Below are 25659 nucleotides of genomic sequence, written 5' to 3'. Positions count from 1 at the left end.
CTTTGACACTCAAAAGCACTATATAAATGTGTAAAGTTTCACTGTGATTTCTTTAATAGTTTCTAATTCAGTTCTGTTTACAGTAAAGCCAATCAAAAGCAGCCTCCCCTGAGTAGGAATCGAGTGCAGAATAATGACATTATTCCTGATTCTATAAAGATCTCACAAAGTTTTATTTTTAATAGGCACATATATATTTGTATGTGCATACACGCACACACACACACACACACATACACACCTCTGTACTCCTATAATTAATGTATGTATGTATATAAGGCATAGAGAACATTCTGGAAGGATACACAACCAAACTTAAAATAGTAGTTACTTGCGGAGAGGATCTTTTTCCTTATTAAAAAAAAATATTTTTATGCATTGTTTGTATAAATGATAGCTTTTTTAAAAAAAAATAAGGTAAGGCAAGTCATCACACACCCAATGGAATTTATGGGGGGAATGCAAAGCCACTTTCCCTCTCTGTAAAGATGGAATAAGACTATTCCAGAGACTTTGCTCTGCTTTGAAATAAAGCACAGGAGACGGGCATTTGTAGTTTTGACTACGAAGCATCCAGGAAGTTTGGAAAGAGCATTAATACGATAATATCAGACAGTACTGGTGAACTGAATTCAAATTGTGTATCTTTCCAGAACTACTTTCATAATATGCCTTGATTCTTCTTTAAAAATAAAATAAACAAAACCCAAACTCATTGTCACCTGGGCCAACAGGTAGGAACACCATCACCTCATTTGAACTTAATTTATTCGGCCTTTTGACAAGCACCTTATAGCTAGTTTCCTCAAGGGGCCACAAAATGACATTGCAGTTCGCAAATGCTTTAAAAACTCCTTTCTCCAAAAGCTAATCTGCATGTCACCATTCTCCAGAGTACGCTGAAAATTCCCTCTAGGGAAGTGCTGATAACATTGTGCCCATAACCTGAGGCTGGCTGGAGGGGCTTAGGACTACTGGTTCAAGTCAGAGCTGCTGGGTTGAATTTAGAGAAAAGGATTCCAAGTGTTGACTTCAGGGACCTCCCAAGGAAGGAATGTGATTGGTTTTAACTCTGTATTTTATGGTGTGCTACATAGTTAATTCTGACTAAAAGCAAGCCTGGATTTTCAGAGATAAATGGATCGAGGCAGTGTCTCTTTATACTTTCTGAGGGGTATTATGAAGAGTCTTATCTACAGGCTTGTCTGGCATACTTAACTCTCCTGAGCAAGCATCAGCCTCTTCTCGGGGGCTGTGTGGCACCTAAGCCATGCAGAGGGTAGACTTCCGTTTATGAAATTCCAAAACATGTAATGTGAAATACAAAAATGTGTATGAGAGAAAATTCTAGATTGATTAATATAGGCCATATTGGACACTCCTCAGAGGTGTAATTTAGTTTTCATTCTGCCCATTCAGGTTGCAGGACGGATCCTCTGTTTTGTTTTGTTTTCTTTCTTACGTCCCTTCTCCCTGTTCCTCTCTTTCTGCTTCCTGCCTGCCTGGAATTACTTATTTAATTCCTTAAACCAGACCAAAAGCCTGGGCTGGAAAAGTCCTAGTTGGGCTCTGTCTTAGCATGTCCCACCACCCAGCCCCTCACCCCCCGGTTGTGGGAGGTCCCTGAACTCACGGAGCCCAGGCCAGAGCCCTGGGGACACCCCTCTGCTCATCAGCTGTCCCTCCACCCTGCTCACCACTGAATGCTCCTTGGGGCCAGAGCTCAGTTGCTTCTGTACCCCTTTAGACACTCCGGGGTCTTTGATGAGGCTGGAGACACTTGTCTAGACGAGAATAGTGCTCCCAGTGGAAATATAATGCCAGTCCCATATGTAACCTCAAGTTTTTCTTGTGGCCATATAAAAAAAAAAGTGTAAAAGAAACAGGTGAAATAAATATTAACGATATGCTTTATTTAACCCAATATATGCAAAGTATTATCAATTTTAATATGTAATCAGTACAAAAACTATTGAAATATTCACATGATATTTTGTGCTAAGATTTTGTGGGTTTTTTGGGGTTTTGTTTTTTAAAGTTTTATTTATTTCAGTAATCTCTCCACCCAATGTGGGGCTCAAACTCATGACCCCAAGATCAATAGTCACACGCTCGCCTACAACTGAGCCAGCTGTGTGCCCCTAAGTCTTTAAAACCTGTTGTGAATTCTATACTTAGCACATCTCAGATTGGACTCCTTTGTGGTTCTTCTATGCTGTTAGTATCCTCAGATTATCACAGAATCCTTGAAGACTTGAAATACCAGAATTTTTTTTAAGATTTTATTTACTTTTTTTTTTTTGAGAAATACCAGTATATGACCGTATTGCTGCCTGACAGAAATTTCAGGACAAGCCGCGTCATTGTTCCCAATGTTCTCTGTGGGCTTTAGGAAGTGGCATCTTGTGGTCTTTGGTTTCCCCCCAAAAGCACCTTCTGCCCAGAGGGTCCCTTGCCTTACCTGGCTCAGTTCTGGTTTCTTCTTCTCTAGTGTATGTACCTGACGAGTGGGAAGTTGCTCGAGAGAAGATCACCATGAGCCGAGAGCTGGGGCAGGGCTCATTTGGGATGGTATACGAAGGAGTTGCCAAAGGCGTGGTTAAAGATGAGCCAGAAACCAGGGTGGCCATTAAAACAGTGAACGAGGCCGCGAGCATGCGTGAAAGGATTGAATTTCTTAATGAGGCTTCAGTGATGAAGGAGTTCAATTGTCACCACGTGGTAAGAGATAGCCCCCCGGGGAAGCCAGAACCTGACACAGGGAGAACCCTTCCCTGGAGCTTCCCAGGATGTCCGTGGCCCCACTTGGGGAGTTTGGTGTCTTCCTCCACCCCCCTGGCCCCCGCCTTCCGGGGTCCCCCATCACCTCACGGTTGCCCTTAGACATCTGTGCATGGGAGGCAGACCCCGGCCAGTGGAGCCCCCTGGGGCCTGCTCATGTGGGCCCTGCAGGTCCCAGCACCAGACAGTTCGAGAAGCGTGGGTGGGGACAGTCGCGGGTAACCCTCACCCTCTGAGTCCTTCTCTTTGTCATTCCTCCCAGGTGCGGTTGCTGGGCGTAGTGTCCCAGGGCCAGCCGACGCTGGTCATCATGGAACTGATGACACGGGGGGATCTCAAAAGCTATCTCAGGTCTCTGAGGCCAGAAATAGAGGTCAGTTTTGGTTTTAACCGACTTTGCACGTTATCCGTCCTTTCCCCCAGGAGATACGGTGTCTTTAAATTTACTTACTCTCAGTATCGAATGTTTCTTGTCGCGTGCTTGGTTGTAGGTCCTTTATGTGAAAGATTTCCCTGACTAGAGGGGGACCTGTGAGCTTTTGTGAGAGGCACTTGCCATTCCTCAAGTACCCCCCTCCCTAACGCCTCTGCGTCTGTTCCTGCATTCCCTCTTCCACCACTGGTTACCTCCTCCACCGCCCACGCTCCCTGAACCCTCCCAGCCCCCAACCTCCCCAGCCCCCCACCTCCCCGGCCAGGAGGAACCATCTCCTCCGCTGACTTCTCTCCTAGCACGGACTCTCTCCTCTCTGGTCCCTGAGTGGATTCCCCTCCCACCCCATCGTGTTTGGCTTCTCACCCTGGGGAACAGCCACACCCAGTTCAGGGTCAGTGTTTGGGGCAGGCAGTCTTTCCATAAATGCTTGTCAGAGTTCAGTGTTAGAAGGACGCGATTCTTGTGCCAGGGTGGTCTCCCACCCAGCTCCATGCACAAGACAGCCTCTCCCTCATGAGCCCCCTCCCCACCCACATGCCCCTTCCCCCCACCCCACGCTGTCAACAGTCTGCGCCTTGGAGACCCGGAAGCCTTGTTTCTCAAACTCTGCACCCGCATTTCAGGCCCGATTCTGAGGCGGACTGATACTCGCCTCAGCTGCACAGTCTGCTTCGTCTAGTAAAAAAGATCCATTTGTGTTATGAGCTTCAAAATCTAAACCGGCGGGGCGCCTGGGTGGCTCAGTTGGTTAAGCGACTGCCTTCGGCTCAGGTCATGATCCTGGAGTCCCGGGATCGAGTCCCGCGTCGGGCTCCCTGCTCGGCAGGGAGCCTGCTTCTCCCTCTGACCCTCCCCCCTTTCATGTGCTCTCTGTCTCTCTTATTCTCTCTGTCTCAGATAAATAAATAAAATCTTTAAAAAAAAAAAAAAATCTAAACCGGCTGAAATCCTGTGTAATTTTTCATTAGTCACCGTGGTATCTCCCCTTCTGTGGCAGGAACCCACAAGCCAGCTTTTTATCATATGGAAGCATGACTTGAAAGTGAGGAATTCTAAGAATAAACCGGTAGATAAACACTTAAAAATAATCCCAGCAACATCTGCCTTTCATTGGGCCACCTTGGTGGGTTCAAAGTCCTTACTTTCACCCGGACTTTGTTCCACGTTGAGTAGGCTTTGTATCTGCTTGCCCCTGCCAGAATCCTTCCCTTTCTCTACCCCTTTTGAATTTCTACAGCTTTTCTCCGCTTGAGTTTAATCTTTTGTTTTCTTTTAATCTGCAACTTAATTATCCCCCACATAGTATTTCCTCAATTTGAGCTCTGAGCACCTCTTTGCGTGTGGCTTCCTTTATTCACAGCAGATGATGCTTGTGATTCTGTGAGGGTCACGAGGCTGAGTGTGGCCTGGGGCACCTGCGAGCAGGGTACAACACACCCACCCTCTGCTCTGCCACCGTGGGTCCCCAACTCCCCTGGATCTTAATGCCTTTTCCTGGCTCTCTTTGGTCATTCACAAGCCAGAGTGAAGGAGAACCGCTTCATCAGATGGGCAGCTAGAGATGCATGGCAGCGTATTTCTTTTCAGATTCATTCAAGGCACCTCTGAAAAGTATGGAACCCTCACTCCCTGCATCCCCGACTTCAGGCACAGAATAAACATTTGGGACACGTCTCAGTCCTGGCTCTGCTGTTTAGCTGTCTGCCGTCCTCAGGCAGCCGCTGCAGGCCTCTGCACCTCGGCTTCCTCACATGTAAAATAAGAGGGTTGGACAAGATGATTATCCAAGTCCTTTTCAGATCTAAAATTCACTCTTAGATTTGTCAGATTTAAACTTGTTCTTCCGAACTCATGTCAAGTATAAAAATATGTATGCTTGTCCTGCAGATTCATTATATTCTACTTGGCATCTTCTCCCCAAGTGAAGATTTGCTCATTTACTTTGCTAAATGTGGGTGTTTATGTATACATGTCTTCAGTAGCTCTGAGCAAATGAAAGATTTCCGCTCTCTGAAATGTCTGAAAGAACGGCACTGCAGCACCATGAGCCGACCAAATGGCAGCCCTCTCCTCCGATATTTACAACCAGGTTCCTTTCATTGAGTCTGTTTTTCATATTAGTTATGAATGACCACTTCCAGTAAACACATATACTTAATACTCCACAGCTTAAGTATGATAAGCATAAACTTAACATTTTACCCGCAGATTTCCTAGCATACCATGCATATCTAGAGCCCCGAAAAGGTTAAAAGGCAATGGTGGGTCCAGGGGGCGGGGGTTGGGGGGGAAACAGCTTGTCTAAACAAGGTTCCCGTGTAAAAGAAAGTGGTGGCTCAGGCTTACCCTTGAGGACGTCATGTCACTTCCCCAGGAAACTCAGTGATAAGTATTTTGAATCACCAGAGACGGTGTTGATAATCTCTTCAGAAGGTGAATGTATGTCAAGCATAGGGAACTAACCGGGAAGTACTTGGAGGGTTGTTACCCTGCTTCTAGAAGGCAGCTTGCAACAGAGACTAGCACGTCACTGGACAAAGCCAATCTCCACCAAGCACAGACCCTGTCCAGGGTCCAGGCACTGGCAGGCACTTTCCATGCATGGTCCCAGCTCGTCCTCCCAGCAGTGATCCCACCCAGGCATGCTCTGCCCATGGTCCACAGGGTTTGAGCTGGGAAGGTGGCATGTGGGACCTGTCAGAGCAACTTGGCTTTGCAGTGTTGTAACAGATGCTCTGTAGTCAGGGAAACTGAGGTAAAATCTATTGTGCTAGCATGAGCAAGAGGTGGTTAGCATCTAACCTGTGGCAAGCTGATTGGCTTTGTATTTTTTTTTTAAGGTTAGAGAGATTTGGGCACATGTTTTATATAAACTTTTTTCCACATGGATTTATTATTATTATTTGGAGGCATTGCTCTTTAATTCTAAAGCCAGTATGTTGCCCTCCTCTGCAAAAAAAAAAAGGAAATGCTCATCCATGTTCCATGTCACCGTTTTATATTCATCCCCCTCTGGAATAAGCTTCACCTGGACTTAAATGGCAAGTGCCTGTTTTCCTTGGTGTCCCTGGAAAATAATAATCCAAAGAATGCCACATTGTAAGGTGAAAACATTAATCTCAATATTTTTATACTTTAGAAGAAAGTTGAAGAGAAAGAGAAAGATCAAATAATTTATAACAATGCTTATGTGGGAAATAAAGCATACAGTGTCCGTTTGGGAAATACATTTGCTTATTTCCCCATAGCCTTTGTAATATTCTCTCCGTCCTTTTACCTGTACTTTGATTATAGAAATAAAAGGAACATATGAACTAATAAAAATTTGAGTAACCAAGAATTCGTAATATGAGAAATTGTTAGTTTCACTTTAAATACTTTTTGTCCTACCCAAAATAGAAAATGCTGGTCCCAAGTTGTGCTAATTGGTGTTTCTCTCTGCAGCTTTGTGTGATGTGGTCAGTGAGCAAGCGCATGACTTTACCACGAAGCAGATGCTATGGTCTCCATAATAATATGTTCCCTCTGAGCAAGTCCTGCTTCTTAGGTCATTACCTGTGGTACTCAGATTGAACCAAGATGGATTTGCACACCCTGAAAGAACGTAGGGTGGGAAAAACTCCTTCAATTCTCACCTGAGTTTTTTTTTTTAATCTCCAACAGAATAATCCAGTCCTAGCACCTCCAAGCCTAAGCAAGATGATCCAGATGGCTGGGGAGATTGCAGATGGCATGGCATACCTCAACGCCAACAAGTTTGTCCACAGAGACCTTGCTGCCCGGAACTGCATGGTGGCCGAAGATTTCACGGTCAAAATCGGAGGTGTGTTCTTAGCTTTCCAGATCTGAACAAGAACTCAACTCACACATTTCAGGGACTGAGTTGGCATTAGCCTACCTGTGAAGAGGTTTTCCAGTGCATCCCATGAGTACAGAGTCTTACTCTTGGGAATAATGTGGCTATCTCCAGTTGATAGTCAATCACAGACCTGGCTGGGTTGGCTCAAATCCCAATAGCACATGTGGGCACAGTGAAACAAGCAGTGGGCAAGGATGGGCTGAGGCCACGGTCCCTGAGATAGCCTCTCCCAGCACTTGAGGCATTTCTTGGCAGAACAGTTCTAAGCATTGGTTACAGAAATAATTGAGGCAACATCCTCAGATTATTTTGACCTGGGAATAAAAGTTGCCATCTGAACTACCAATATCCCCTCAATATTCCCAGCTTGTAAGGAGCTTTGTCTTCCCAGTGGTCCATGGAGTTTTCTAAGAGGTGAGGTCCCCTAACAGTGAAGGCACCTACACAGAGCAAGAGCAGTGACAGGGACGTGGCAAGCCCTGTGACAGGGAGGTGGCAGTCCTTTATTGGGGTTCACACCCAAGTTGATCAACCTCTAAACTCTTGACCTGTTATAATACTTAGCTGACCAACCTGCTGGTTAGACCTCTTATTGCCACCACCCACTCAAACACCAAAAAAAAAAGGTTGGATTGCATTTCTGGCGCTAGTTAGAAATTCATTTCAGCCTTTAGGTTTGGACTTTGCTTCTTTGATCTCTTAATCCTGATTAAAGAAAAACAGAACAGAAACCACATACAACCTCAGGGCTGCTCAGGAAAACACCTCCTCTTACCAGAACCCTTATCTTCCTACTATGAGATGATGATGGTTCAGAAAAACATCAAATATTTATCCTGAGAAACTGTAGGGGACACTTTACATCTGAAATCTATTTAAAATTAACCTCTTTGACTTTGCTGACTTTCCCAACACATAAAAACAGACACAGAGAGTTAGACAAAATGAGGGGGCAGGGAATATGTCCCAAACAAAAGAACGGGACAGAATCACAGCAACAGAGCTAAACAAATCAGAGATGAGCAATATGCCTGATAGAGAATTCAAAGTAATCGTCATAAAGATACTCACTGGACTTGAGAAGAGTGGAGGATCTCATTTGAGACCTTCAACAAAGTGATACAAAATATACCAAAGAAGCAATCAGAGATGAAGAACTCAATAACTGAAATTAAAAATACACTAGAGAGAATAAGAAGTAGAGGAGGCAGAAGAACAGATCAATGAGCTGGAAGAGAGAGTAATGGAAAGCAACCAAATGGAACAGGAAAAAGGATAGGTTAAAGGAAGTTAGAGGATAGGTTAAAGGAAGTCAGTGACACCATCAAACATAGTAACACTCACATTATAGGGATTCCAGAAGGAGAAGAGAAAATTTATTTGAAGAAATAATAGCTGAAAACTTCCCCAAACTGGGGAAGGAAATAGACTGAAGAAGCAGAGAGAGCCCCCAACAAAATCAACCCAAGGAGGTCCACGACAAGATACATAATATTAAAATGGCTAAAAGTAGTGATAAAGAGAATTTTAAAAGCAGCAAGAAAAAAAGAAAACAGTTACATACAAGGGAAACCCTGTAAAACTATAAGCTGATTTTTCAGCAGAAACTTTGCAGGCCTGAAGGGAATGGCATGATATATTCAAAGTACAGGAAAAATAATAATAAGGTAAAATGAAACTAACCTCTTTGTCTAGTTCTTGAGCTGTCTATTCTGGAAATGCTCACCTTTCCTTAGCAGTAATTTTTTTCTTTAGCAATGATTTTGAATGAACTATTTTGGCCCTTTAGTTGTGAACAATGAGTATCCCCTCTAGAATAGTTACAAATGAGGGGTGATTTTTCATTTGTAGGAGACAGGGGTGATGAATGGAGCCATATCATAGAGTAAACATCCCTTAGTCATCAGAATTACTCAGGAGCCACCAGTGTGTCCCTGAATTTGGCCCTTTGAAGCACCCACACATCTGGTGCCCCTTGAAGCCCAAGAGGCTGTCATGCCCCAGGGTTTGCAAGGAAGAGCCTCCCTGGCTGCTGTCTGCGCTTTCTTTGTGCTTCCTGCTCACTCCCCCCTTCCCTTTCCATTCCCCTCCCTTTTTCATGGGGACTCAGATTGTTCCCACAGGGATGCTAACCAGTTCCCCTTCCCCAGTACTAGGGAACCGGGAAGGCCTGAGCTTAAATCTTGGTTCTACCAATAACAGATAAGACTCGGGCCAAGTGCCTTAAGTTCTGTGAGCCTCAGTTTCTGTCCCTCTGAAATGGGCATGCTGATACAGCAGACCCATGAGATGGTGGGAAGAAGTGGGTGCAGGGAAGCTCTAAGCACATGGCTGGCATGGGGCTGGTCCTCAGTAGATATTTGGTTCCTCCGGCCGTCGGCATCGTGCTTCCTACCCTCTTTCCGGCACATGCAGGAGCCTGGTTCGTGCTATTCTCTTCCTGGTTTCACATCACGGTGGGAGAGCTATTGTTGTGCGACTTGCCATTTGAAGTCCCAAGTCAGCAAGGACCATATTTACCGTTTAACCAGGTGGCACATTTATAGTGCCATTTTCTTTGTACTTGTGGTTTTTCTCCCTAAAATTTGAAATTTTTCTTTTGTGTTAAGAAATAGCTTGTGTTCTTTTTCTGGGATTTCCTTTTTTTTTTTGGTCCTTTTTGTGCAAGTAAAGGCAAGTCTTCTCATTTGCATGTCACTGGATTAATTCTGAGATAAGACTTCAACATTTCATTTTTATTCTTCACTAGGGTTCAAAAACCCTGTTTTTCCTATGCCCAGTGTCTCATGGATTACAAACATGACAGGTAATTTTACCAGAGGCAGTTCGATGGCCCTCAGCTCAGTACAAGTAAATTGTGTTGGTTAACGTCCAAGGAACTTTATTCCCTATGTTTGCTTTGTAGCCTTACCGCTTTGTGGCACAGTTAGAGACATGAATGAACATTTTAGAAAGGAGAGCAGCCCTTTCTCCTGGGAAGGCGAACAGAAGAGTCCCTGTAAGAAAAGGTTGTACGATTGAGTGGAAAATCAAAATCTGACAAAGAAGCAATAATTTAGGATTATAAAGCAAGCCTGCCATCAAACGTAATTATGTGACATCTTCTAGAGACATGGAAAATGGAAGAAATTTTCAAAAACGAGTGGGAGTATTATGATGAAAAACATTATTGAGTAATAGCTCCAGGGGCCTAGTAAATAGCATCTCCTAGGCATCTTACTGGGTACTTTTTTTCCCCGTGAATCTGTACTTTCAATATTTTCCCCCATATTAAGCAGCAAAACTATTTTATTTCCTCTGGCAGTGGGGCAGTGCTACCGAGTAAATAAGAGTCAACATGCCCTTGTTTATTTCACCAGGTTTTAAAACCACATATAAGTACCTTTGGTCTACACAGTACATATTTTCTTGATAAACTGTAAGGCTTGATAATGTGTAACTGCTTCTCATTTTAAATGAATAAAGAAATTAACTATTTATTTATTTGGAATTAACTTTTTTAAAAAGATTATTAGAGAGCAGGGGGAGGGGCAAAGGGAGAGGGAGAGAAAGAATCTCAAGCACACTCCCTGCTGAGCACAGAGCCGAACTCGGGGCTCGATCTCACGACCGTGAGATCATGACCTGAGTCAAAATCAAGAGTCGGACGCTTAACCGACTAAGCCACCCAGGCTCCTCTGGAATTAGCTTTTTTAAAGAGTCAAATTATAAACATCTGAAAGCCGAGATTTTTTGGTATTTCTTTGTCACGTGATTAATCAGTTATCCCTTACTGATTCTGCCTCATACAACTGCAAACACTGAGGCCCAGCCTCCTTAAAGTACGGCTCCCCCTTGGATGTGGTTGTAGGGCCCTCCCCTGCAGCAGGGATGGGACATCTTTGCTTCTGCCCTGAGAGCTGCTCAGAGTACGTCACTCTGGCGCCTTCTCTCCACCTTACAGATTTCGGTATGACGAGAGACATCTACGAGACAGACTACTACCGGAAAGGAGGAAAGGGGTTGCTGCCTGTGCGCTGGATGTCCCCCGAGTCTCTCAAGGATGGAGTCTTCACTACTCACTCCGACGTCTGGTATGAGAGACTTTTCCTGTACCACAAGCCCGGAGCCCTCCAGCCTCCACAGATCCCATTGGCTCATTCTCAAGGGCATTATTTTCCTCCTGTTTTCTGTTCAATCTTACCCCATTTCCAGCTTCGGCTAATAAATGTTACGTGGGCCACATTGCTGCGTTGTTTAAGGGTTCCTGTTGTGGGCAGGCTAGCTGAGGGCATTTGTGGGATCTAAAGAATTTATAGGGCCAACATTTCTTTCGATCCTTAGCTGCTCACTAAGCGGCCAGGAGCCCTGGAGACAGGGCACCAGGAGTCCGAGAACTTCACCTCTCCCCTGCCTGCCTGCTCTCATTTTCTCTTTCCCAACAGCCACTCTGTGTGTGCGCGGCTGCCTTACCTAATTAAAACTTCAGATTGCAGACGTTACTTTATTTAGACCCAAAGCTCACGAGTCCGGATGTGTTTTCTTGTTGGTCCCATCTGCTGTCTGTCCTTTTTCCATGGGCATCATCATCGTTGACCCAAGGATGGTATGGAAAGCAAAATGTCTCCCTTAATAATAAATGTATCTTGGTGTCGAAAGCTTACCAGCTGAGGAATGCAGAGGACTCTCAGTAGTACTGTTTATTGTGATTCATCAGCAACATTGCAGAGAGGAGGTCAGGCTCTAAAATACAACTGAGGTCCTTGGCAGGCCGAGGTCCTGGCACATCTACCTTCTAGCACGTCAGCTAATTTCTTGGCTGTCCTCTCAGGAGGTCCCATTGCTGATGTGTTACAGAAATGGTAGTTGTTTACTCCAAATGCCTGGATGACCACATAGAGGAGCTATTTAAATAGTGACCGACATCGTCTTTTTTTATAACCTCGTGAACCTTTCACAGTTCGAGGGCCTTGGATCTTTGAAGACAGGTGCAAATTGGAAATAGCATTTGAATATGACCCGGCAAAGCGCGATTGCCTCTCGAGTTCACGTAGGAGACCCGTTTTGCAATCAGCCTGTCCAAGATACTTATCTCTTTGCTGTCAAGTCAAAGTGCTCACCATCATTTTTAGATGTAGAGATGATGGGGAGAGGACAGGCCTGGGTCTGTTCCTTCATCTGATTATTCTAGCCTCCATGCCTCCAAAAGCTCCAAGGTCAGCTTACAGTGTGATAAAATAGAAAAAACTGTGAGAGTCAGGGAAAACAAGGGGAAGAATAGGAAGATAAAACTAGAGTTATTAATATCTCCAGGCTAATTTTGCCCAAAGTCTGGTTAGCAACGATTGCGACAAGAAGCAACGAAGGGACATATAGGGTGTTCGATGCCATTGTTCTCTCACTTGATGGCATAGATGTTATGAACCAATAATATATTTATATAAACAAGAGTGAGTATTTGGTATTCATTCCATTCACTGTCCAGGCATTGAGTACTTTAGGTTTTTGTTTTTTTAACACAGCCTTTGAGGGTAACACAGGTAGGTAGGGTAGGCCGGCCAGGACGTTGGTGAGTATGGAAGGTTTCTCAGTTGCCTAGAATTTAAAGCTTCCCCTGTCAAAGGAATGGAAATCATTTTATTAAAGGTTTTTCTTTTTTTTTTTTTTTAAGATTTTATTTATTTGACAGAGAGAGTGAGTGAGCATAAGCAGGGCAAGCAGCAGAGGGAGAGGGAGAAGCAGACTCCCTGCTGAGCAGGGAGCCCCATGCAGGGCTCGATCCCAGGACCCTGGGACCATGACCTGAGCCAGAGGCAGACACTTAGCCGACTGAGCCACCCAGGTGCCCCAGTCATTTTAGAATATGTTCAATAGCATAGTCATTCCTAAACAGTTGAAAATCTAGAAAGAGAGACAAAGGATTTTATTTGACTTTGTAAAGGAGACCCAGAATCTCAGGTTTGGGGGGTATCCCTGTGGTCACGTCCAGCCCCCAGGTTCCATCCATGGCACCTTTGACAGCTAGTTGTTGAGCTTCTGCTCACGTCTCTAGGGACTGCTTACTCCCTCCCTCACAAAAACAGACCACCCTATTTCTTAAGACATCCTTGTTCTTTGCTGGTCTTGCTCCTGTCATGCCTACATCTGTCTCTTGGTGATACCCGCTGACCCTTCTCTGTGGCACAGTGCACACCCCGCCCTGGTTTTGATAAGATGGGCCTTGGAGTCACAAGGAAGTGGTCTCTTTTCTCTAGTTTGGACATTTCCACATTTTTCTGCGGCCCTTTGAGATTTTATTCCCAGGCGCTTGGACACTGTGTTGGCTCCTTCGACAGCTCCTCTGTAGCGCTGTATCCCAGCCTTTGGGTTAGAAGACACGAGTGTGTTCCCTTCCTGGGCATCTGGGTCAACCTACAATAGTCTTCATGTCTTGACTCACTAAGGTTTCCAAACCGCCACAAATATCCAGGGTTGGTTGCACGCACTTATAATCATTTGCTTCTTTAGTGGCTAATGAATGAGAGCGGGGAACGTGGGTCTCTCTGTAGGTCTTGAGTTGCTGGTGGGTGGGACACTGACCCGATCCCGTCTTGGTATGCTGAGGCGTAGTTGCTGACCTCAGGCAGCCCTGGCACTGACCTGTGAGATTCACAGCAAGTTGTCCCTTCGCTGGGGGAGAACAGTGCTCATAATGAGAAAAGGCGTCACACAAAGGCATTTGTCCAGTGTTTCAGGAAGAAATGTGTCCACAAAATTCATGACTTGGTTTTATATGATGGCATTAATACCAGTGCCACATGGCAAATTACCTGCTTTGAAAAACACATGAGTTTTGCCTATTTCTGATTGGCTGTGTGGCCTTGGTCAAGCCATGGGACATCTCTGGGCTTTGGTTACTCCATCTGTGAGGTGAGGGGTGAGGTGTGTTTAGGAATGTCTACACGCCCTACAGGGTCTGCAGGAGCTTGATGGGTGTTTAAACAGCCCCTGTGACAAGTGGTGATGCCCCGGGGCCATCTTGGTGTTGGGTAGAGTTGGTTAGGCCTCCGTCCTTTAGACCCCATACAGCTGGTCACGTCCCGTGAAGGATGACCAGACTCCAGCATTAAGTGGCCCTCGCTGACAAGCGACACGGACGTTACACAAGAGTCACTCCAGGGAAGGCCTCTGGGGGAGAGCCGGGCCTCTTACCTGCTGTGTTATTTCGCGGGTGTGATCGCAAGGACCTGGTGAGGCTCAGGACACGCTCAGCGTGTGCAAGAACAAGGTGACTAGAGACACACTCCCTGTCCTTGAGGGGTGAAGTCTTAGGGGAAGAGGAAGTGATCCTGACAGGCTAGAGTCACAGAAGCCTAGCCAGAAGAGATGGGGTCATAGGGCACCCTAAAATATGAATTGTCACCGATGGGGACATGAGGGTGCGGGTTTCGGGCAGCGGGAATGTTGCGGGGTGGACGGGGAGCCCTGGCAGCAGGACTGGGCTCGCTGCCTGTGGAGGCTGGTGGGACTCCCTTGAGGGAATTAGGGTAGAGAGAGACCAAGTAAGGCCTCAGACCAACGTTGTGTTAGGGGCTTGGGCCTGATCCTTCAGGTTCTACAAAGACGCGTAAAGCTTCTGAAGGAAGCATGACATAGGAGCGTGACCTGGCTCTGTGTTTTAAGATGTTCACGTTTGGGGTGCCTGGGTGGCTCAGTCGGTACACTGCTTTCTGCTTTCGGCTCAGGTCATGATCCCAGGGTCCTGGGATCAAGCCCCGCGTTGGGCTCCCTGCTCGGCAGGAAGCCTGCTTCTCCCTCTCCCACTCCCCTTGCTTGTGTTCCCTCTCTCACTGTGTCTCTCTGTCGAATAAATAAATAAAAATCTTTAAAAAATAAAATAAAATAAGATGTTCACGTTAGCTGCAGAGTAAGGCAGTGGAGTCAGGTGCCAGCGCCCAAACCGGAGGTGCTGTCGGCCAGGCGAGGGGGGCCACGGGCGCGGTGCTGGGCCCCGACGAGGCCGAGGGATGGAGGACCTGGGGTGGACTGCTCAAGTGGGGCCAGAAGAGCAGGGCCGCGGGACAGGCTTGAGGTCGCGACACGGGAAGTTCCCGGTAGCCAAGGGACCGGGAGCTTGAGGCTGAGCAGCCGTGGCGGAAAGGGTCGCTGCGGGCGCCGGTGAGCGAGGCCGGGCTGCCGCAGCCTGTGTAAGGTGCGTGGCTCCGCGAGGGAACCCTGCTCTCAGGTAACCCCTCGGGCGAGGCCCGCAGCCAGTAAAAACAGCAAGCTTGTCGTTTCCTGGGCTGTCCTGCCTAGCCGAGGGGTCGGTGGGGAGCCATAGCCCTGCGGGACGTGTCCCCACCCCACCCCCCGCCGAAGCTGATAGAGAAGCTGGCTGCCCCAGCCTCCGAACGCCGCACCGAGGTCTCTGGGTCTTTGGCTTTTCTAGATCTCTTGTGCAATACTGAAGACTGTTTCTTGGTCACTGGAAATTAAAAAGGATCTTGGCTGGGTCAGTCCTCTGCTAAGATTCTATATTTGTGTCTCACATCTGCTCTTAGTACCAGTTTGCACAGAAACCTTTTTTTCACAGCAAAGGAGCTATAGCTGAGGCAGTGAATAGAACATTCTGGTACAGAGTCGGAGGCCCTCCTGGCTCAGGCTCCCGGCCAGGATCCCGAGAGCTCTCCGTGGGAAGTGCCGGGCCCCAGAATGTTTGGTGTGGCTCTGCCCGCGCCCCTGGCCTTGCACGGTCCCCGTCAGAAGCCCCTCGGGCCGTTGGCTGCTGACGAGCCTGCTTTATTCTGCCGAAATGAACCGAATATAAAGGCAAATAGGCCGAGGAAAATGTGTACGAGATGGCAGCGCGTGTTGGGAAGGCACCTTTATTTTGCAGATTACAGCATCGCCTTTTTCAGCATTATCTACCTGAACTTTCTGTGTGCATGTATATGTATTTTCACTTGTCTTCCAGTAGTCGGATCTTCTAAAGCAACAGGCAAAACCGCACGCTTGGCAGAATCGCTCACTGCTCCCCTTGCTGAATTGACTCCTCAGCCCCTTGCCCCTGGGCTAAACTCTGCTTAAGGATGCCTGGTGGCCCGTGAGCCCCATAACCAGCCAGTACCGCCCTCCTCGCTGCACCCCCCCACCCTGAGACTGAGCCCTCCATAGGCCAGCCGCAACCCCAGCCCCCGTGGGGCTTCTCTCCCCGCCGGCCCCACCAGACCTGGGAGATCCCCAGTGAGCTTTCCAACACTGCAGACCAATGAAATGAGAACTGTGGTCCGGGACCTCAGGCTTCGGTGTGTTTGGAGACTCTACTCCGCAGGCAGCGCTGAGAGCTCCTTGCGTACAAGTTTGCACAACGCGGGAGTGCGTTGACGGGCTCGGCTGTGGCAGGCCGCGTGCGGGCCCACTACACCAGGGGCCCAGCAGGGCCTGGGGATCTGCCTTTGATGACAGGCTAGAGCGCCTGCTGGCGGCCTCGCTGGGGCCTCAACTCAGCTTGTCCGGCCTTCACATGAGCACACAGGTGCTTCCTAGCCCTTCGGGGACCCGGCAAACCCCCTCCACCCCGGCTTCCTCCACCGTGCCTGGGGGCTGAGTCTCCTGCTCAGGGAACGTGAGCGGCAACCGCGGAAGATGGTGCTGGGCACGCTGCAGGACGCGCTCAGCTGTCGCTTGGCGGACCGTCGCTCGGCACCCGGGGTCTGCCCTCAGCTTTCTGAGCCCTCACGTTGTCCCCTATGTCCCGTAGGTCCTTCGGCGTCGTGCTCTGGGAGATCGCCACGCTGGCCGAGCAGCCCTACCAGGGCTTGTCCAACGAGCAGGTCCTTCGCTTCGTTATGGAGGGCGGCCTTCTGGACAAGCCGGACAACTGCCCCGACATGCTGTACGTACCTCCTGGGCCCCGGCCACCCCCCTTCCCAGTTCCCTGATCAGTGACCCCCAGGGCGGGTGGTGAGGGGCTCTGAGAGCCAGTCTCTCGGGCCCCGCAGGTGCTGTGAAGGCCGGTGGGGCGTTTAGAAGAGGGTCATCCTGATGGCAGGAACCCGTGCCTTCGTGGAGCTGCCTCAGTTTCACCCCGTCTCCCTTATGCTTCTGGTTCCGACGTAATGGCTGGCACTGAGCGTGATGGTGCCCCACGCACGCCGCCGCCACAGGGGCTCCCTCGGGTTTCTTCCCTGCTGAGTGCTGACTAAGCCATGAAAGCCACATGCTCTCCGGAGCTTCATCCAGTGACCCATGGGGCACCTGGCTCGAGGTTCAGCTGACCTCCCTGCAGACTTTGGGCTTTGGGCGCTGGCACTTCTTTTTAACAAAATCATTCAGCGTCGTGTTCCTGAGATTTGTCCGCTAAGGGCAGAGTGTCCATGATGTGTCCTGGGCCTCACTGCTCGGTGTTCTTAGGATCCCTCTGTTGGCGGGGGTCAGAGCTGCGGAAGGCTAGAGGGCCGCGTTGTCTGTGCACAGGAGGAACAAGTCAGAGGAGGGTGTGAAGGTGTTCTGTGGCTGGGTCGTCGGGGGCAGGACAAGGACCGGGACAGGTAGGCGACGGTGCACTTGGTTTCCACAGGCATGTTGAGGTGGGGCTCAGAGATTCTTCCAGATCCCAGTGGGTGGAAGGAAGGCTACTACTACTAGTACCTCAGGACCAATTCTGGAATTTTCCAGAAGTACTTTTCAGGACATGTTTGGATCCCGAAGGAATGGTCGGGCTGTCTCCGTGTCTAAGACCCCTCGATCTGCCTCAAGGGAGCACTGCCTCAGGCTGGGGCCTCAGAGCGGCGGGATGGTTTGCAAATACGCGTCAGATACCATTTCATCTGGATACCAGGGAAACTGGCCTCAACAGTCATGAAAGCTCCACTCGTTTGAATCTCTCACCGGTTTCCTTAGGTCAGGAATCCAGACACAGGTGTGCTGGCCCCTCTGCTCAGTCTCACCAGACTGAAATCAGATGTAGGCTGGGGCTGCCATCATCCGAGGCAGTGGGCCTCCCTCTTCCACGCCCTTTAGGTTGTCCGCAGGACTCAGCCCTGTGGCTGTGGGACTGGGGTCCTTCCAGAGAGTGGGTCTTCTCCCACCAGAGCAGCTTCCTTCTTCAGAGCCAGCAAGAGCATCTCTCCGTTGCTTTTACCTTTTGTTTTACCCGATTAAGCCACATCTACTGCCAGATAATCTCCCTTTTGGTTAACTCAGAGTCCACGGATGAGAAAACTAAAATACCTGAGTGAAATCCTGTCATCTTCCTTAGTCCAACCCACATTCAGGTGAGGAGTTGCATGATGACGCATTTACACCAGGGGCAGGAATCTTGGGGAGCATCTTAGGGTCTGGCTGCCACAGCTTGGGAAGCAGAAACCATTGTCTGTCAACAAACCACGGTTTTGTGGTTTTTTCTGAAGGACTTGGTTGCTACCAAGACTGAACCTCCCCAGCTCCATGTAGATGTGGGAGGCCTTGTTCCCATGGCCCTGACTGCGCAGCTGCAGGGCCCGTGGGCTGGGGGAGACTCGGTGTAGCACCCCTGTGCTGCGGAGTACGTTAGCTGGGCCCTATGCCCTGTTAACTGCTACTTCTGAATGTTTGTTCAGCTGAAGCCTTTTCTATCCCACGGACAGTTTGCACGGAATTAAGAAAGAGGACCCACGATTGCCATAGGGAAAGCGGCATCCTTGCATCTGCATGTGTGTGTGTGTGTGTGTGTGTGTGTGTGTGTGTGTGTCGGGGGCAGGGGAACCCACTGATCATCTGAGCATGGGCCTAGAGTAGGAAATTTGCATGGTCCTAGACATGGGGCGCAGAGTAGGCCCACCGGTGACAGGAGGCTCTACTTCTCAGAGGGCAGTGCATATGGCGGGGGCGGGGGGGGTGGTGGTGGTGGTGGCCGAGACCGGGTGGGAGGTCCCTCGAGAACCTTCCCAATTAGCCTCTTCAGACTTCAGGACCCAAAGTTAGAAGAGACTCAAAAGGGCGCTTAGTTTAAAAGGAAAAAAAAAAAGTCACTTAGTGCATTTTCTTGCCTACTGTGGAAATGCTCCCTCTCCCGAACTGTACAGTTTTTTACTGCAGTACAACATCATCCCAAAGCTAACAGTTTAAAACAACAATAAGCATTTGCCATCCCACGGAGTTCCGAAGGCCGGGAAGCCAGGAGCGGCTCGGCTGAACGGCTCGGGCTCCGAGTCTCTCGGCCAGGGCTGCAATCAGCAGAAGGCTTGACTGGGGCTGGGATCCACTCCCAGGGTGGCGCACCCGTGCGGCCAAGTGCCAGGCAGCGGGCTTCTCCTCGAGCAGGGCTCAGCAGACGCTTCCTCTAGAAGGGCAGAGAGGAAATATTTTCGGCTCCAGGGGCCCATACAGTCCCAATGACAGCCATTCACCTCTGTCATCGCGCCAAAGCAGTCACAGATACCACGTGATCGAGCCATGGCTGTGCCCCCGCACAACTTGATTTGGGGATACTGAAGTTTGAATTTCCCATAATTTTCACGTCACAAAATATTATTCTTATTTTGATTTATTTTTTCCAACCACTCTTAAATATAGAAACCATTCTTAGCTCCTAGGGCTTAAGAAATTGGCCCGGAGGCTAGATCTGGGCCGTGGGTGCCCGTAGGTTGCCCACCCTGCCCAAGAGCAAGTGATTCCAGGGCAGAGCAGAAGCCACAGAGGCCGTTATGGCCTAACCCCAGGGGGCAGCCCTCCATGACGTGGTTGATTACAGCGGGCATGCATACCAGGAGGTGGGGGTCCCTGGGGGCTGGCTACCACAGCCCACTGACTCCCACTTTCCCTCACAGGTACTGTTCTCTCTGAACAGTATGGTCACTGTATCCTTGTCAGCCCATTAGAAGAGAAATCTTCCTTCAGAGCAGAAATCTAAGTAATGGAGTATGAGGAGTGATGCCCACTGAATGTGCATCCAAGTGTCTGGTGCGGAACAGAGGCGGTGGCTAGAACCTGTGGTGTGGCACGCTTAGAGACAGTCCGAGAAAGCAGGTGTGCGTTTTGTTCACATGGTTTGGGGGTGGTGGGAGGAGAGGTATTGTTTTTTGAGCTTTCTCTTTGACTCAGATGAGTGTTGGCCGCTGAGAAACTCGTGGGACTCCTGAAGTTGACCTACCTCCTGGTGACTGGAGTTTTGATATTAATTTAATATGCCTGGGAAGCAGCCCACCTGCCGTGGGAAAAGCGGTAAACTTCCTGTTCCCAGCACAGAGTGACCAGGAAACTCACACGGAGAGGTTACCGTTGGACATTAAATGTTTAATTCACGAGGCATTTCTGCTTCGCCATCCAGAACCCCTGTGGCAAACTGTTCTCCCTTCTAAGAAAATAACAAAATGGAGGGAGGCGAGTTGGTTGTACGGGGTGGGGAGTGTCTGTGTTGTCCTGAACTTCCTGATGAGCTTAGGTGAAGGAGTGTTCTGGGAGAGGAGTTCTTTTGTTACGTAGGCACTGAAAGAACGGACTCCTGTTTGTCCCAGAGGAGAGGAGAGTCGCCGAGCTCTTGGGAGTTGCCCCAAAGCCCTGCTGGGCCTCCAAGTGGGAGAGAGACCCCTTCAGTTGTGTGGCTCCAGAGGTCTGAGTGGACCCCAGCAGGGTAACGCGGGGGCGGGGTGCGCAGTGGCTGCTGGGGGCACTCAGCTCTGCACCAGCGTCTTGGCGATGCCCACAAGCATGTGAAGGGGGCTCCGCTGGAGTGGCCAGGAGTCCCCATCCCCTCAACGGCGCCACGCACTTGGGCTTTAGAGGAAAGGCTCCATGGTCCAAGCCACAGAGAGTCTAGGCTTGCGAGTCTTAACACCGACACTCGGTTTGAATTAATTTAACAAGTGGCACGAGATCAGATTTGACTTGTGGTTCGCTGGTGGTTCCGCATTTTAAATGGATGACAAAGCCCATCTCGCGTCTCTGTACTTACACCACGAATGTCCTTGAGCCCCTCTGGCTACACGCTGACTGCTGACACCCCAGAGACGGCCGTAAGGCACAGTCCTAGCTCTCAGAAGCCGGGTAGCAGGGCCGGATTCTACTGCTGCAGGACATACCTAGAGCAGAGCTGCGCCAGAGTGTAAGCCCTGGGCCAAGAAGCCGTATGGTCTTCCATAAAACTTCCAGTGTCACACGTCCTTGCCGGGGCCGGTCCTCAGTATACAGCACTCAGGACAGAATTTGAAGTTTTTGGCCCAGAGAGTCACCAACTCATAGATGAGTCTGGAACAGATTCAGTAGACTCTGGTGGGTTTTGCAGTTTTCAAACGCCCTTTTTCCTCTTGCTGATTAAAGCTCCCTCCTCGCTGGTGATCCTGTGCTGGTTTTGTGGGAATCGGGTGCTGGAGTAGAATCCAAACCGTCAGGAATGGCTGTCCTCGCCTGGTTAGCCGTGCTGCGACCATGGGCTGTCCCGCGGTACCTGGGCCCCGCGTTTGATCTCGGCCCAAAGACAGAGTGACTTGGGGTGAGGGGTCAGGCAGGCCTGCTGTCCCCCTGCCGGCCCGGCTGAGAGGAGGCTCAAGAGACGATCCTGGCTGTCCCGGGCTGCCAGGAGGAGGTGGAGGGAGGGGCACACCCAGCCCTTCTGGGCTTTTCTGGCATCTGGTCTTTGTTGCACGGTGGCCAAGTGGACTGTGCTACCTCTCACGTCTTGGCTTGTGCTCACAACCTGCGTGCATGCCCAGCAGGGCCAAGAGTAGGGTGGCGATCTGGAGGCCCCTCTGTGTGCAGGATGGGAGGGGGCAGGCCAGTTGTCCCTCTTCCTCACGCTGCCCCCCGGGGTCACACATGTCTCCCTTAAGCGGCTTCACTGCAGGGCAGGGCAGCAAGCAGCTCCAGTCCATCTCTTCCCTGACCCCCCCCCCCCGGGGGTTGAAGGGGCTGCGCAACTCCCCCCTCCCCGGCCCCCACAAGGGGTCATTCGGGAAAGGACAGCTCGGCCTCAGCAGAGCCAACTAGTTGTAAAACATGGGGCTTTTTTAAAGAAGAGCTTTATCAGCCCATAAATCCTTCTAGAGTCTACTGGAAAGTTTTCTTGTGGAGATAGTGTAAACAAGGTCTTGAATCCGACAGAGTGAAAAAGACTTCCTTTTATGGGCAGCCCTGGAAGGGCTGTGACTGGGGCCTCACATGGTCCTTTGTGCTGTTGTCACTCCAGTCGTTCCCCTGCTGGCTGGTGGCACCTCCTCAGCATCCCCCCCAGGCCGCAGCAGCCCCGAGCCAGGGCCCATCACCCCATCACGTGCTCCTGGCCCCGGCCCCCAGCCGCGCCTCTAGCCGGGGACAGGTCGGTCAGCCAGAGAGGAGAGCGCGGCGGAGCCATAGAGAGGGGCCTCGTGTACTGTTTGGTGGGGGGGAGCCCTTCTCCCTGGGCAGTAGTGGGAGGTCAGGGAAGGCAGGCTTGTTTGCCATCTGATCCGAGGCGGGAGCTGCCTGTTTATCTGTGCAAATCCCCCACGACACTGACTCGAGAGGAACCGGTCTCCTGGGGGGACCACGGTGGTTCTCGCTGAGGCTGAGAAAATGCCCCTTTCCCTGAGGTAGGTGGTGTTCAGCGCCCAGCCCCGCTCCGCCCTCACTGTTGGGACAGACTGTGTCATCTCTGGGGACTTCCGCTTCTTCACCTACGCAGTGGGCATGTAGTCTCGGGCGCCGGCCTCCCGGACTCGGGAGGATGAAAGCAGGCCGCGCGGGTAAAAGCCCGCGCGCCGCCCCGTGTGTGTTTCGGAGCGCGTTAGGCCGAGGCCGGTCCTGGCCTGCGGCTGGTGGCTGGGCAGGGGGCTGGTCGGGAGGGGAAAATCCAGTTGGTCTTCACATTTCGTCCAGATCTTTTGCTGCCAGAGCACAGGTAGCAGACGTGTTTGATATAGGGCCACAGGACGAATATTTGGGGCTTCTAGGCCAGTCTCTGTTCCAACTACTCAACTAAAAGTTGGCCCCCCGTGAGAACAGCCACAGACCTATGAACAGATGGGCATGGCTGTTCCAATAAAACACGATTTACAAAAACAGGTAGCAACACAGGCCAAAAGTCTCCTGTGCCCACCCTCCCGCAAGGTCACATCCTCTTCCCTCCAACGACCTGACACCTTTTCCCCCAGGTCTGTGAAGGTAGCTGGCCCCGTTAGCTTAGGAGCTTTCTGTCTGCAGGCCAGTTTCTGTGTCCCACCAGCCTGCCCCCTGGCTTCTTCCCCGGGCCCAGACAGAAGCGAGTGCTCTGTCAGTCTAGTGATCAGCCCGAAGGCTAGAAGCCAGTTTGGGGTACTCTGTGCTTCCTAAATATGGGGAGTTCCATGTAGCCATTTTTATTGAAAAGCATCTCTTCAGCTAGAAGGGCCACTGGCCAGCCCCTTCTCGGAACCGTGGCCGCCTCCGGCTCTGGGGCCAGCCTGGATGTTTGCTCAGTCACCCTCCTTTCCGCTCCCAAGGGCTACTAAGCTGGGTCTCTCTGCATTGTGGGTTAATCAGAAGCATCCCCTCCTCCCCTGGCCTCCCCGAACTCTTGTCAAAGCCCAGGCCCCCCCAGGTCAGCTGGCCACACTACCCCATTCTTCCTGTCTCCTTCCGGCTCTTGGGGGGGCCCCTTCCCGTTGCCAGGAAGACTCCCGGTGGTCCACTTGGCTCTGAGGGCTTCGCAGAGGTTCGGGGCCCAAGTGCCATTGCGGTGCAGCTGTCAGACCCCGCGCGGGCGTCATGCTGTGTTCGCTGCCTGCCCTGCCAGCCCCTGCTGCCTTGGTGGGCTCTGGCTGCAGGGCGTCACTGGGACTGTCTCAGCTCTGAGGGGCAGCCTGGCCGGCACTGGCGGGGCCCCGGGACGACTCGGAAGGTGTGCTCCAGCCGCCGGCCGCAGCCACTGGGCGAGGCTCAGAAACAGCAGAGGTGGGATTAAAAGAGCGCTCACCCATCGGGAGCGCTGCGATCCGCCCTAACCCTTATACGGAAACACCAGAGGTTTCCTGCACTCTAATTCTGCAAATAAGGTTCCATCAGTGGCTACAAGAGATGCTTTAAATAGAATGCTGTGTTTTTATCTCTTTTTTAAAGATTTATTTTAGAGAGAGAGTGGGGGGAGGGCCAGAGGGAGAGGGAGAGAAAGAATCTCAAGCAGACTGCCTGCTGAGCACAGAGCCTGACGCGGGGCTCGATCCCACGACCCTGAGATCGCGGCCTGAGCTGAAGCTGAGTCGGACGCCCCACCGACGGTGCCACCCAAGCGCCCCTGTTTCTCTACCTTAGCACTGTCACCATAATACCTGTGATGACAGACGGTGTGTGAACCTGGAGTTGCCCTCCCCGGGAGAGGAGCGCTTAGGTCTTGTCCCGCGGAGGGTCCTGGGCCCCGGGGAAAGCGAAAGCCATGGTGGGACATGAGACGGGAGAAGCTGAGGCCCCTTGGGCCACCGAGAGAGAAAGAGCACTCCCGTGTCCACGTGTCGTGGGGAGGCCGCAGCGAGTGGCCCTGGAGGCTGCGCGGCCACAGCCACAGCGGGCGGCGGGGCGCATCGCCTGTCTGTCTCCACCCCAGGTTTGAGCTGATGCGCATGTGCTGGCAGTACAACCCCAAGATGAGGCCTGCCTTCCTGGAGATCATCAGCAGCATCAAGGACGAGATGGAGCCCGGCTTCCGGGAGGTCTCCTTCTACTACAGCGAGGAGAACAAGCCGCCCGAGCCCGAGGAGCTGGACCTGGAGCCCGAGAACATGGAGAGCGTCCCCCTGGACCCCTCCGCCTCCTCGTCCTCCCTGCCGCTGCCCGACAGACACTCAGGACACAAGGCCGAGAACGGCCCGGGCCCTGGCGTGCTGGTTCTCCGAGCCAGCTTCGATGAGAGACAGCCTTACGCGCACATGAACGGGGGACGCAAGAACGAGAGGGCCTTGCCCCTGCCCCAGTCTTCGACCTGCTGATCCTTGGCTCCCGATTCCCGTGCAGACAGTAATGTGTGTGCACGCTGGGTGGCGGGGGGTGGGGTGGGGGGGGGTGGGGGGGGTGGGGGGGGTGGGAGGGGAGGGAGAGAGTCCGAACAATCTATCCACAGCCTCCTGTACCTCAGTGGATCTTCAGGCCTGCCAATGCTGCCCATGGAAGACAGCTTGTCTGCAGTAAACACATTTGGGGTGTTCCTTTTTCCAATATGCAAGCAGCTTTTTATTTCCCTACCCAAACCCTTAACTGACACGGGCCTTTAAGAACCTTGATGACAACACTTAATAGCAACAGAACACTCGAGAATCGGATCTCCTCACGCTTTCCCCGTCACTTCACTCAGACCTGTCTCCCTCCCTTCCTCCTCCCCTCCCTTCCTCCCTCCCTCTCTCCCTCTTCTCTCTCTCTCACCTTTCTCTTTCTTTCTGCTTCCTAATGGAAAAACCTTTGCCCGAGCCCAGCTGGGACGCCCTTTTGATCAGAGTGAGGAACTGGCTGGCCCTCCCTGTGGCCCCACATTGCCCCCATAAACACCTGCCTGTCACCGTAGGTCTTTATAAAAACAACAAAAACAAAAACCACGTTGAGACGGAATTTTTTTAACTATATTTCACCTTTTTAGGGACATAGAAATTGAAAAAGGGCCATCACTCATTCAAGGTTGTTACCATTTTAATGCTGCCAAATTCTGCCA

At 50.7% G+C, this 25659-nt stretch overlaps 1 protein-coding gene across 4 annotated transcripts in view; it reads left to right on the top strand.

Moving 5' to 3' along the window:
- The window catches only part of IGF1R (insulin like growth factor 1 receptor), a 300057-nt gene extending 275051 nt beyond the window's left edge, over positions 1-25006 (top strand). For 3 of the 4 annotated variants that reach the window (XM_064569953.1, XM_064569955.1, XM_064569954.1), the window contains exons 17-22: positions 2492-2721; positions 3044-3154; positions 6881-7040; positions 11020-11149; positions 16795-16929; positions 24565-25006. In XM_064569953.1, coding sequence (XP_064426023.1) covers positions 2492-2721; positions 3044-3154; positions 6881-7040; positions 11020-11149; positions 16795-16929; positions 24565-24946 — 1148 coding nt within the window. In that variant the 3' untranslated portion in view covers positions 24947-25006. The remainder of the gene's footprint in view (positions 1-2491; positions 2722-3043; positions 3155-6880; positions 7041-11019; positions 11150-16794; positions 16930-24564) is intronic. The other variant, XM_045899487.3, reaches the window with a different exon arrangement.
- The last annotated feature ends 653 nt before the right edge of the window (positions 25007-25659 follow it).

Source organism: Mirounga angustirostris, unplaced genomic scaffold, assembly GCF_029215605.1.
Source record: "Mirounga angustirostris isolate CCGP_5_RB_7025 unplaced genomic scaffold, mMirAng1.0.hap1 SCAF_9, whole genome shotgun sequence".
In the NCBI taxonomy this organism is placed as follows: domain Eukaryota; kingdom Metazoa; phylum Chordata; class Mammalia; order Carnivora; family Phocidae; genus Mirounga; species Mirounga angustirostris.
This window is presented reverse-complemented; position numbering and strand designations above follow the sequence as displayed.